The following is a 13,896-nucleotide window of genomic DNA, read 5'->3' as shown; positions in this document are numbered from 1 at the left end:
GCAGGTGGAGGCCTCTGAGCAGAGACCCTGGGGGGGGCGGGCAGAGCCTCTGAGGGTGCTCGCTAGTCGGGCTGGTACCCCAAGACTTGGGTGATGCATCAAAGTCTCTACGTGAGAAGTGCATCTGATCTCAAGAAAGCTGCTCTGCAGCCTGAGGCGTGAGCTTGAGGGGGTCCACGTAGAGGCGGAGGGTCAGATGGGAGGCTGCGGCAGCAGTGACAGAGACAGATGGACCTGGACCAGGTCATAGAAACCACAGGAGTGGAGAAGGTGGTAGAACCACGGGCACGTAATGGTAAGGCTCCACTGTGCTTTGTGATTGGTCCGGAGCGGCTGTGAAGCAGAGGGAGCATCCTGGTGAGGCTGTGACCTGGGGACTCCGCCGTGTAGCACCCTGAGCTGCGGTGTCCCGGGAACGTCAGGTGGCGGACTGGCCTGTGGCAGGTGGAGTCTGCAGCTTCTGTGGGACAGCCATGCGCAGAAGCGCAGCGGCCGTTGTGTGTGGGTGTGATGCACAGGAGGAAGGTGGGGTCCCTCAGGGGTGTGTGGAGGAAGGAGAGAAGTCCAGAATGAGACTCCAAGGACACCACCTTTAAAGGGGTGGTGGGGACAGGGCCCTGCACAGAAAGCGGGGGAGGAGTGAGCATGGAGGAAGGCCAGGCAGGTGAGGGAAGGCTCACCTAGGACGAGGCCACTGGCCTCCTTGGCGGGAATGGAGACGAGGTGGGGCTGCAGAGGGGCTACGGAGGGCAGAGGTGGGAGTGCTGAGCAGCAGGCACCGCGGGAGCCCACAGCCCGGCACTGCCGGCGCAGGCCGGGAGGGAGGTGCCTGGGGCTCTCCTCCGGAGAGACCGGCGTGAGCTCACACACAGAGGGAAGGAGCCAGCTGATGTGAGGACTGAGTCAGCTGGAGGGAGGAGGGGCGACAGAGGGCAGAGGGTCCACGCTGAGCCCAGGGGCAGGATTCAGTCCATTGGAGGTGGACACTCCCTCTCTCAGCCTGGGTGGTGCACAGATGTGTGGGCGCCCCTGGAGCCTCCGCTCTTTCTCCCGGTGGATTTTGTTCTTCTCGGAAGTGGGAGGTGAGATGGGTGAGGTGGGGTGGGGTCCCAGTCTTGAGGAGAACCGTGAAGAAGGTGGGGTGTGAACGGGGATGGACACTGGGTACAAGAGGTTGGAGCCTGCTTGTCCCGTTCTCTTCATTCTCTCTGTTCCGTCCTTGGTTACTTCATCCGGACTTGATGGCAGGTGCGTGGTCATCTCTGTTCTCTCTAAACCCCACGTGCCTATAGCACTGGCTGTAGGATCTTGGTCTGTTAGGCAAACTTCTGTGTTAGACAGTATTTTGGGGTCACAGTGGGCACATGCCCCTTTTGGTGGGCATCACTATGACCTCTGGTTGGGCGGAAGCCCTAGGGAGCCCTGGCCCTGCCCTGGCGCTCAGTCTGCCTGGGTAACGCAGCGCCTGGCGGTCCCATAAAGGCCCATCCTGTTTGTCTCCGTCTGCTTTGCCCTCGTGAAATGGGGGTAACCTGCAGTAACTCGATACATTCCAAAGTTGAATCTCAGGAGGGAGTTGGGATCCCTTGATCTGGCTGGCATCGAAGGACAGGGTCAACACCTAGAAAACAAGCCTTGGTGATTGTGCAGTGCAGGACACTGCTTTCCTGCCCTGTCTCATCGAGACAGTGCAGCACAGAGGTAGGCGGTGATGAGTCGTGTGCTGGCTTCGCGCTCACCGTGGACGTGCTCAGCCTTGCTCCAGATCCCAGCAGTGTGAATCTGGACACATGACTTCTCTGCGTGCCTCTACTCTGTCATCTGTGAAAGGGGATAGCAGACCTTTTTCATGTTCTTCTGAGGATATATTGTGTCCGTAGAGTCGAGCATCTAGAAGAGCCTGAGGCATGGACAGAATATTCCCAAGCTACAAATTAGGAAATGTGAACTCATTTGAAGCAACGGGAATCAACCACTTACTTCTTAGGCACCAGTGTTGAGATTCAAGAACATTCTCTCAGGCCTTTTCCATGCCTGGCTACCCAGGCAATAAATATAGTTTTATTCATTCTGAAAATTAAGGTTCTGTTTGCGTAGAGTCATATAGTGGAGTGCCGTCACCCCCTGCATTCCTGCTTCCCCCAGTGTAGACAAGCCCTTCTCCACCTCCACCCTATAGGTGTGCCTTTTCCATAGTGGAACGTCAAAGCAGGAGATGGAATCACATGGTATGTAGCCTTTTGAGTTTGTCTTGTTTTACTTCTCAGAGCGCATTTGAGATTTTGAGATTCATCCATGTGGTGTGTAACAGGAGCCTGATTTTTTTTTTTTTTTTTTTTTTTATTACCGAGTAGTGTTGCATTGTAGGGATTCACCTCTTGAGGGACTTTTGAGTAGTTTCTAGTTTTTGATGATTACAAAGAAAACTACTGTAAACATGCACATGCAGGGTTTCGTGGGAGTATTAGGTTTGCAGTTCATCGGGTCAAGACTTAGGAGTACAGTCGCTGGGCTGTATGGGGAGTGCATTTCTCACTTCATGAGAAACTGTCTTGTGCTTTTCTGCAGTTGCTGACCTTGTTTTGCGTTCAGCCCAGCAGCCTATGCAACAGCACTTGAGATTGTCAGGTTTTTTTTTTTTTTTTTTTTTGCAATTCTAATAGGTGTTAGTGATATTTCACTATGGTTTTAATTTGCATTTCCCTGGTGACTAATGATGCTTAGCATCTTTTCAAGGGCTTATTTGCCATCCATATATCTTCTTTGGCAAAGTGTCTTTTCAAATATTTGGCCTATTTGGGGGGGAAGACTGTTTTCTCATTATTGAGTTTTAAGTGTTCTTTGGATATGCTGTATACAAATCTTGATCAGATATGTGTTTGCAATTACTTTCTCCTAGTGTGTGACTCATCTTTCATTATCTCAGCAGTGTGTTTTAAAGAGCAGAAGTTTTTATTTTGATGAACTACAGTTTATTTTTTTCTTTTACAAATTGTGCTTTTGGTGTCCTAAGAAATTGCTGCTTAGCCCATCACATGTGTCTTCTAGAAGTTGTGTAGTTTTAAGTTTTATGTTTAAGATGTATGATCCACTTAAAATTAATTTTTGTATAGGGTGTGAGGTATGGAACCAGTCTCACTTGTTGGGGGGGTCCTGTGTTCCTTTGTTGCAAACAGTTGACCATATATATTCAGGGTATTATGTTAAAGTGGGCTTTTGCTGTCAAAAAACAAAATTCAACTGAGTAAATTTGAAGATATAATTGGCCTTATTCAATGATTTACAAATTGGACAGCATCCCATCTAGCAAGTAGAAAGGAGCTCTGAAGAGCTGGATAAAATGAGACTTTTATAGGCAGAAGGGGACAGCTACAAGGAAAGAGCAGGCTACCTCTTCCTTCTTCGAGGGATGGAAGGGGCTGTCAGGTGGATTACCTCAGTAGTGCTGACCAGAAAGTTCCAGATTGACTAGTTTTTTTTTAAGATATTTTTTATTTATTTGAGAGAGAGAGAGCACACAAGCAGGGGGAGGAGCAATGGGAGAGGGAGAAGCAGGCTCCCTGCTGAGCAAGGAGCCCGACACGGTTGGGGCTCCATCCCAGGACCCCGGGATCATGTGACCTGAGCTGAAGGCAGAAGCTTATCCGACTGGGCCACCCAGGCACCCCTCCAGATTGAGTAGTTTAATCTGACATTCCTGGGAGAGGCTAAAACTGCAGTTTGTTTAGGTATGAAGCCTTGGTTTGCTGACATGGAGTTTAGCACAAGTGACTCCATTTTGATTGATTGATTGATTTTTTTTTTTTTTTTTAACACTACGTTTTTGCTTTCAGAAAAAAATACTAACAGTTGTTTATGCAGTAAGGGTAGTATTTTCCAGTGTTCGAAGTGTTACCCTGTTTTCTTTTCAGCTTGATTTTGAACTTTAATACAACCTCTGGATGTCCTTGGCATGAGCATTATTTCCCCCATTTCATTCTGGGAGGTGGAGCCCAGCGTGGTACAAGGAGTTACATAGAGTCACAGATAGAGGAGGGACCCACCATGGTCAGAACACTTGAAAATCCACGAACTTTTCCCATCAGGGTGTAGCTGGGGCTCAGGCTACCCACTGAACTGAGTTTTGATTCTGTCTCTGTTCAGTTCTCATGGTGTGATCAGTGGCAGGGGAATTATCTTCTCCATTGGCAGGTTCCTTGCTGTCCAACAGCCAGCTCCCTGTCAGACATCTGTTGGAATGAGAGAGAAAATATACAGGGGTCCTAGCGCAGCACATAGCATGTAGTAGGATCCATCATGATTACCATCACTCGTATTTTTTGAGACTGTGTATTTTCTGGATGATCCAAAATATGAACATAAGAGATAAAGTTACTAGAGAAAAATCACAGATTCCTAATTAAGGGGTACACGGATATACAGAAAACAGTTTTGGAGTGGAACAAGGACCATCAATTTAGATGTTGAATGTGAAGGAACTGCAGTGATCTGAATGGTAGGGAATTAGGGATTTGAATGGTAGGGAATCTGTGAAGACACAGATCTTCATCCGCCATAGCTTCGTTAGGGTTAAGGAGAAAATCACACAAAAGCTTAGCGCGGTATAGACATTCGGTCAACAGGCAATAACTGTTGGCCTCTGTTAAATTATTAGGTGTCAAGATAACCCTGTAACAAATCACCATTGTTTGTGGATCAGAGGTTTTTTTCTTTGCTCTGTTTTTGTTGTGTTTGGTAATCTTATCGTCTCATCTAGAAAGTGATCTTTCCCTTCTTGCTATGTCTGTGGTTCTTCCTTGTAATTACAGATTTGTATTAGCATTTGCCAGACTGCACGAGGCTCAGCATTCTTTGCTCTTGGTTTGCAGGGGGCTGCGTTGAAGTACTTGCCAACTATTGTCAACGATGTGAAGTTGGTGTTCGATCCCAAAGAGCTCAGGTAAGGAAGCACCTGAGGGGCAGCACGTCCTTCACTCTGCCTCCTTTCCCTGCAGGGAGCTTATGAGAGGCTCGAGGCTCAGTCTCATGCTGGCAGACACCAATGCCCTGGATCATTCTAGAACAAACACATGCTGGTTGTGGTGTCTATGACACTTCCCTAATTGTGACTTTATATGGAAAAGACATCATCTGTCAACACAGTATTTTCTTTAGAGGATTGCTTGTAGGCCAATGGGTAGATCATACAAATTTGGCATTCTGTATCCTTTCGAGGTTGAATTTCACAATGTGGTGGTTGGGTTTTTGTTTTGTTTTCAGCACCTGAAATATCTGACACTGGAGATTTACTATTCACTCCCCTCCCCTGCCTCTCAGCATGCACAAGCGCTCTTCATGCGCTCCTAAGTGATGGACTGCAAGCCTCAGGCAGAATGGTCAGGAGTTGTCACTTAAGATAATATTAACAAAACCACAGCAAACCTCAAGGAAGCTGGTTGTTGGGCTTTCAGGCCAGGGAGGGAGGCTGGGGACCTAATCCTTTCTTTTTGCACCTGTTTTTCGCATCCTGGCTGCTGAGCCCAGTCCTACTTGTGTAATCTGTAGATGCCCGGTGTTCTGCAAGACTGTTGGGTGCCTTTGGGATGTGCAGCCTTTTTAACCCCAGACATCTAAAGCACAGCCCTATTCTGCTTTTGATTTTCGTTTTGATTTAACATTTGACGCCATAAACTACCTGCAGGGGATGGCAACATTTTTTTTAGCAGGCAGAAAGCCCATCTAAATATTAGTAAAGGTCCATGTGTCCCCTGAGGGGTGAAACTGAATAAAAAATGCTCATCCCTCCCATTCTTTATGTCCACTGTAGGTTGCTCATGCCTGGGAGGGGAGGGGTGAGGAGCTTTTGGGGGTGGGGTGCTCTCCTTCACGATCACCAGGTTTCTGATGTGCCTGAGGATTTAGTGTCCTGCATGGACACACTATTTTCTGCTCGAGGGCACTGACAATGTGGGGCATGTCTTAGCACGCCCTAAACGAGAACAGGAGATGTAAATGGGCCCATCGGCAGCAAGTCTGCCCTGGGCCTGCCGCTGCAACGTGACTGTCAGCAGAACCTATCAGCAGCTCCTGAGGACTTGTTAGAAAATGCTGACTCTCAGGCCCTGTCCCAGCTCTTCTGAGTTAGGAGTGGGGAGTGGGGTCCAGCTGGTCAGTTTTAATGACCCTTCCAGACGCTTCTAGTGAAGATTCTTGTTTGAGAGCTTCCGGTCTGGAGAACAGAGCAAGTGGGGGAAGCAGTGGTTGGGTGGGCCGTACTCTGGGATGGGGTCAGACTCTCACCAGTTAGTGGAGTGGTCCATGTTCACAGTGGGTGCTGGCGCCAGTGCTTGGAGAGCCAAGGAAGACCCCCTTCTCCAGGGCCAGTGCAGACTGCTCTTGGTCCCTTGTCTCTTTATGCATGCTTCACCACCTTATATGTTTTTTTTAAAGATTAATTTATTTAATAGCGAGAACACGTGCGTGTGCTAGTGCAGGGAGGGACACAGGGAGAGAATCTCAAGCAGACTCCCCACTGAACGTGAAGCCTGATACGGGGCTTGATCTCACAACCCAGGAGGTCATGACCTGAGCCGAAACCAAGAGTCAGTTGCTTAACCAACTGAGCCACCCAGGTGCCTCACCTTCTCTACTGATTTTTTTTTTAAATGATCTTGTAAATCATATATGTATTTTTCCTTTTTAGAAAATAGATTGATGTTCTGATGAAACAGAAGAGATCAGAGAGGAGAATAAATCAAAGTTAATTCCACTGCCTAAAAACAACTAGAAGGACCTGGATTTGCACACATGCACATACATACACATTCATGTGTACACACGTATTCCCCTGAAAAATTCAACACAGTCATATTCTTTATTCTACAATCAGCTTCTGCATGTAAGACCTCTTGTTTTCCCACACCTTGGAGTAGTCTTCTACATCATAATTTCTAATAACTTCCATGGTGTTCGATCCTGTGCTGGCCCATCATTTATTTCAGTAGCAACAGTCGGCACTGACATCGATTATGTGCTTTCTCCATACAGAAGAGGCTCCACACAAAGCACTTTCCATGTATTGTTCAGTTAATCTTTGCAACAGTGGTATGGCGTTGGTTCTGTTACTAGCCCACTTTTATGCTAAGTAACTCATCCCTGAGAACTGAGCTGCTCAGTGGTAGTGCTTCAAGGCCAACCCAGCTTTTTGATTACAGTGAACAGGCCTCTTTGCTCTAGGGGTGCTAGGTTCGGTTTCGGTTTTAATTATTATGCAATACGCTAGGATAAATTCTTTTGTAGCTTAATTGTAGTATCTTGCTCTTATTTACATCATTAGGATAAACAGTAACATGCGATTACCAGGTCTTATGTTTTCTCTTTCCTTTTTTCTTTTTTTGCATTTTCTTAAAATATTTTTAATAAATATTATTCAGTTGCCCTCTAAAGGTCAGAGTAACCTTCTGCCAAAGTATGTTGGTGTCTGTCTTCCCAAACTTTGCCGGTACTTGGAATTACTATTTTATAGAAACTTGCCGATAATTATTGGTGAAAGACTTTTCTTTGTTGCTAACAGGAACCCTTCTTCTAAGACTCTGTATTTTTATTGACTGTTTGTAAAAGTAAAGTTTAAAAAAAAAATCTCCAGTGAGAATAATCCACATATATAAAGTTCACCAGTTTTAGAGTGTTTAATTAAATGGCGTTCAGTATTTTCTACAGAGTTGTGTGCCTGTCGTCATGATCCAGTTATGGGGCGGTTTCATCACCCATCAGATCCCCAGTGGTCAATAATAGTCATTTTCTGTCCCCTCCCCAGCCTTTTTGTATTTGTGGCTCTGCCTTTTCCAGGCTTGTTATATGAATGAAATTATATAATATGTGGCCTTTTGTGTCTGGCTCCATTCCTTAGCATAATGTTTTCAAGGTTCATCCGTGTTGCAGCGTGTGTCAGAACTTCATTCCTTGATACGGATAAATTTTATACTACATCTTGTTTATCCACTGCTCAGGTGATGGACATCTGGGTTTTTCCGCCACTGAGTATGAAGAGTAATGTTGCTGTGATTCATGTACCAAGTTGTGTGTTGGATATGTATTTTCGTTTCTTTTGGGTATATATACCTGGGAGTAGAAATGCTGGATCATATGGTAACTGGGTTTAACATTTTCAGGAAATATCCAGCAGTTTCCCAAAGTGGCTGCACCGATTTACATTCCCACCAGCATGATATGAGGGTTTCAGTTTCCTCATATCCTAGCCAACATTTGTTGTTGTCTCTCTTTTGGATTACAGCCCTTTGAGTGGGTACGAAGTGAAAAATAACATTTTAAAGCATCATTTTATTGGATGAGATTTTGGCCCATATTGGATAATGGGCAATCTCCAACGTTCTGGTAGCGCTTAATCACCATTTAATAACCTTGCAGCTTGGTACCGTCTTGAACACAGTGGATCATTTTGCTGTATATCTATCCCTAAACTCTTTTCACTTGTGTTTTTCATTATAGCAAAATGTTTACTGATTTCATCCTAAATGTTCCCATGGGTTTGCTGACCATTCAGAAGCTGTATTGCTTGATTGAAATCATTCACAGTGACCTCTTCACACACCACGGTGAGTCGAACCTTGAGAACCATGAAATTGTCACATCATTCATTGTCTAAAGGCCTTGTCCCTTCTGAATTCTCTCCTCCATGCCAACAGGAGTGGAGGTTGCAACCAATTAAAACAGCTCCGTTACAAGACAGGAAGATTTAGCCCCTACAAGAAGAATGGTAATTGACACACAGTGGAGCAATAGATCATTGAAAGATGAAGGGGAAAACCTCGTAGTCTGTAATTTAGGTGTATACCAAAGCCCTAAGATAATCAGCGTGCATTGTAGCCTTTAAGATGTGTGATTGTCTATCCTGGGGAGGCAATCACCTGCTTCCATTCAGATGATTGCAAAGAAAAATGTCAAGTTTTCTTTAAATTTAGAAATAATGGTTGTCTTGCCTCAATTTTGCATTCTTTGACAGGGTTTCCTCAAACCCTGCTCAAAGTAATAAGAATTTTAATGATTCCTCAACTCATTTATCCTGAGGAACACCTTCTATTTCCCCACGTTATCTCCCTACCCTTTTTATTAATCATTTTCTTTCTATTTGGACAGATTGAATTAATATTTTACACTTGTCAAGCAGTTTTATTGAAAGCTTAAAACCTTTGCCTAATTCCACAACCTTTCTCATTTAGTGGAGGCAGATGTGGGGACCGTTGAGTGACATTCTGACTGAGAGGCACAGATTTCTCCTCTTCTGTTTGTGTTCAGATATTTGGCTCTTGCATTTGTTTTCTTTTGTCCTCGTGTGTGGTGTTTCAGGGATGGAGCAGCCTGCCTGGGGATTTCCTGTTGAGCTCCTGGCTGCGCCGAGAGCTCAGGGTATGTCTAGATTAGTCTTTTGTATCTTCTGGGCTCCTGGACCCTGTGCTTTCCTGCTGGTTTTTAAACTGATTTCTTGCTTGAACTTTATCACTGCACTGGAGTTTACACTTACAGCTAAGGCTTCTGTTAAGCGAAAATGTTAAGACTTCATTTGAGTGCGAGTGTTTCTTTTTTGAGAGAAACCAGCAAACCAAGAAGTGAGCGGGTTTCTGCATCCCCTCCAAACCTCTGTGTCTGGGCCACAAGCCCATTGCTCACTTGCATAAATGAAAGTCAGCTCCCCTATTGCCATAGGTTGGGATTCAGAGGCACATAAATCTCTTTAAGCTACCAATCCTGGCAGTCCATGCTTTAGGGTCTCGTTGGAGGGCTGGGTCTTGAATTATTCATCCTCCAGGTGTCTTCTAAAGTTTGGTGCAACAGTGGGGTTCAAGAGGGCATGATGATGGGGGTGATGGGTGGGGACTTCTGCTTCATTGTTTCTTTCCATATTGATGACATTTTTACCAGAACAAGTAAAATCCCCTGAAAGTTTCCTATTTGGATTATATTAGGGAAGTTATTGATGTCCCTTCTCCTAACCATCCAACCCCAAGACACACACCACCACCACCACCACCACCACCACCACCACAAACGACTTCACTGAATGAACAGTTATCAGTTAATAACAATTGTCAGTGGATTGATTATTCTTTTACTGACTGTTGATATAGGGAAGTCCTTCTTCCTTGTATTGCATAATTTCTGTTGCAAAACTTTGTGCCACATATCACTTAGCTGTCTTCGAATAAGGACCTAAAACATAAATGGTTCAATTAAGAATATTTTAAAATAGAACTTCTTTTAAGAATACATTTCAAGGGAATGTTTTCTTCTAGTGAAACTTAACTTCATTTCCTTAGCTAGTAGAAAGCTGGAAGGGACCCTTTCTATTTATTTTTGGTAATTTTGTCAGCCGTGGTATTTGGTGACTGTCCAGTTGTGTGAAATATGTGCGTCGAGACTGAGCGTGTGCTCTAAGAGCCACAGTTCACCCGAAGCCTCATGTCTTGGAAGCAGCCCCCCAGCTGCCCAGTCCGTACCCTTGTCTTAAGCCACCACAGGCAGCCCAGACTCACTTCCAGATGCTCACGGGTGATCCGGAAGTGTTTTAGAATACATTGTCCGATGTCCAATGTGAGAAAGCCCCACGCCCGCCCCCCTGCCTGCCTGCAGACTTCAAGTGTTAAGAATCTTTCTGGAAAGGGATCTCGAAGACAACCCTGATTTTTCTCATCTGCAGGCTCCCTGCTTCTTTCTTCAAGGCAGCCTACAGCCGTCTGCCCTCCTTGTCAGGAAAGATGAATCAGTGGAAGTCTTCCGGTTGGTCTGTTCTCACAAAGATGTCATTACTTTTGCAAAATATTCTCTGCCACGTTTGGTATAAATCACTGAAGCCACAGTATTTTCTGATGAGATGTGATGGCCCTGCTTTTCCTGCTTTGTTCCAGTTCTTGTTAATTTGTAACAATGGTCGTGGTCTGTGTGCTCTTCCTGATCCCAGTGGAGCCAGTCAGCCTACCGCCCCACGTGTCCAGAGTTCTGGAACCGGATATAACCAGAGTTAGCTGCCTTAAGCCACCGAAGCTGCTAGCCCGTAGTAAATGTTCTGTCGAGGATGTGGTCCCAGTGCATGACCTTGTGGCTCCTCTGGGTTCCCCAGTGGGAGCTCCAGGCCCTGTCTCTGCTCACCGGCATGTGCGTTGCCTCACTCGTAGAAGGGACTCACTCAGTTGCTTTGCTCTAAAACGTTGCTTTCCTCCTCCCTCCAATATCGAATAAATTCCACAGAATGTATTGGAGGTGTGTCCCTTCGGTGGGAGTGCCAGGCTGATGTGTGTGCAGCACGGCTGGCTGGGAACACTGACACTGGGATTGCTGTTCTGCAGAGAGGCCTTCCTTTGCCAGGCACGGGTCCCAGTAGGCTGGGGCAGGCCCTGTTGTTTCAGGCTTGTTTTCCCAACTGCTGCTTCTCTGTCCTCTGAAGGACATGGAAACGGAGGTTGGATGATCCAGCTGAGTTTGCTAAGCTATGGCAGGAGATGTGTGTTTTGGCAGAGAGGGTCATTTGACCCAAATGGGTGTGGACACCTCAGCTGCTCTCGTTGTCACTGTCCACGCACAGGTGTCCCAGCCGCCGTGCTCCTTCTGGATCAGGGCCTTGCGACTCCTGCTTCTTCTGCAGCCGCCACCCTGGTCGAAGGAAGTGGGAGCTCTGCACAGAGCTGTCCCGCCCACGGCTTGTTTCCAGTTGCATCAGGGCTCCCGAGAGAACCTGGAACACAAGTCTGCCTTACAGTTGTTGCAGGAGTGGCTGTGGCCTTGTCCCGACTTCTGTACGGGGGAGGCACAGCTCGTAATAGAGAGATCTCTCCCAGGTGTAAGAAGGCTTTTCAGGAGCTGGGGTGGGCCCGGTGGCCACGGCGGATGTCTGCCACATAGTGTGCCGATAAAGCCAGTGCACCAGGGCCCTGGAGACTTGACTGCTCACAGCGCGTGGTTGCCTGTCAGCACCCTCAGCCTTGACTCTGAGCCCGTGGCCCTCTCCTTTAACTTTGATTTGTAAAAAATAAATAAAGAAATGAATGAATGACTTGTTTGCATCATTTCTCCTACAAATGATTTTACTTCCTCATTAATCAAGAACCTATGTATTTCTGAAGGCCTCTCTGTGATGAGGGCGGGGGGTACACAATAAGACTGAGTGCGTGGGCTTTATGATCACACTGCCTGGGTTCAAATCCTGCCTCTAGTACCTGCTAACTCACTGACCTTCGACAAGTTACCCTCCTGGCTTCAGCTTCCTCACCTGCCCTGTTCTTGTTGCCCATATCCTACATTTTGAAGATGAATATATGTATAGTGCTGTGATTTAGGGCACAGTCGGTCAACGTTAGCTCTGTCTCTCATTTTTGTGGAGGATTCAGTGGAAAATGGCAGATAAGATCTTACCCTCATCAGGGAGGGTACTTATGTCAAATATGAGCTAAAAGTCAGTAGACCTGGATCAAATAAAGAAAAGGGTTATAGGGAGCTTTCTCTGAGAGGTGCTCTGATCACTCTGCACAGAACACCCCCAGCCACTCCACCCCAAGCCTGCCCCTGCCCCTCCCCACCGACTGAAATCATGGCATAGTTCTTCAGTTCTTCTTTTTGGATTGCTTTTTATCTGTGGTCTCTCCCTCGCATGAGAGATCCCTGAGCATGGCCTTCTTGTTCACGTTGTAGCTGCTTGATCGCTAGCTCCTAGGACGGTGCCTGGCGTCAGGCATGTCCGCAGTGCATATTTTTGCATGAACAAAAATGGACATGGATGTCCACATCCAGTACTTCTCTCAGGGAGCAGCACAGAGAAGGAAGGGTGATCTGTTGCGTACATATGTAGTTCATTTGACTTAGGGGAGGAGACGTTGTGTGTTTGCACAGGGAAGCTGGCCATCTCTCGTACTCTTGGCTCTGAATGGATTGATCATGGAGGAGGAAGGAGTTGTCTTTGAGGAGGAATAACATAAGGAGAGATGGAAAAAGAAGACTCGTGAGGGACTTAAGCTGTGGAGGGTCATCTGTGAAAAGTTTTGTAAAATCAAGATCATCTTTTTGCTCCCAATTTAGTTCTTCCTCAGTTTTGTGGAAATGTGAGGTGGGGGAGGGGGACAGTTCAGCTCTGCCTCTGGATTCAAGATAGATTTTGTTAAAATTACTGAAAGTTTTCATCATAGAGAAGAATGGAAAGAAGACTGTGCCGTGCCTGCGGACTCCTCACTGGGCTTCGGGAGGTATCAAGTCCTGCTCGGTCTTGTTTTTATCTCTGTGCTCCTCCCCCAGATATTTTGAAGCAAATCCTAGCCACCACAGCATGTCAATAGCATGGCTTTTCACAAGTACGGTGGTATTTAAAGAGCGAATGACTTTGTTTCGGGAAAGGGAGGATGTGCAGAGGGGCTGGTCCCCAGGCTGGTGTCTGCACTCCACCTTGGATGTTCCTGCTCCTGAGCGGAGGCGAAGGGCGTCCGACTCCTTAGCATGCTGTGCACGAGAGCCAATGAATGGGCGGTAATGGCTTCCAAGCGCTGTCTCTCGATGTGACTTGAGTACTTGAAAGCTGGTTAAATAGATTATGTGCTTCACAAAAAGATGACTTGCATATAATCTGTGGTGTGGAGTGAGCAGATTTTCAAAGCAAGATACAAAGAGACAGAAAGGTCAGAGCTTCATAATTTGTGCATTTGTAGCTTTGTTCCCCTGTGATTATAGTGTTGCCCACATATCTGACAAAAGCTGTGAAAATTAAAGCTTAAATCCTATTATAGAAATGAAAAGTTTCAGTGTAATTAAAATAAACGCTGGGACACCAAGGTTTAGGATTTATGCCCACAAAAATGTTTTACGTTAATGTTACAACAATTGGGGAAAAAAGGAATCAACCTGAGATAGCATTAACTTTCA

General features: G+C 46.2%; 1 protein-coding gene across 6 annotated transcripts in view; it reads left to right on the top strand.

The window, feature by feature from the left end:
• Positions 1-13,896, top strand: part of DOCK1 (dedicator of cytokinesis 1) — a 485,590-nt gene that overhangs the window by 159,933 nt on the left and 311,761 nt on the right. For all 6 annotated transcript variants that reach the window (XM_073884741.1, XM_073884742.1, XM_025880059.2 and 3 more), the window contains 2 exons: positions 4,869-4,939; positions 8,488-8,594. In XM_073884741.1, the coding sequence (XP_073740842.1) occupies positions 4,869-4,939; positions 8,488-8,594 (178 nt within the window). The remainder of the gene's footprint in view (positions 1-4,868; positions 4,940-8,487; positions 8,595-13,896) is intronic.

This window comes from Callorhinus ursinus, unplaced genomic scaffold (genome assembly GCF_003265705.2).
Source record: "Callorhinus ursinus isolate GAN/ISIS: 27379988/994484 unplaced genomic scaffold, GSC_fseal_2.0 scaffold58, whole genome shotgun sequence".
Taxonomy (NCBI): Eukaryota; Metazoa; Chordata; class Mammalia; order Carnivora; family Otariidae; genus Callorhinus; species Callorhinus ursinus.
Note: the sequence above shows the minus strand (reverse complement) of the source record. Positions and strands in the feature narration are given on the sequence as shown.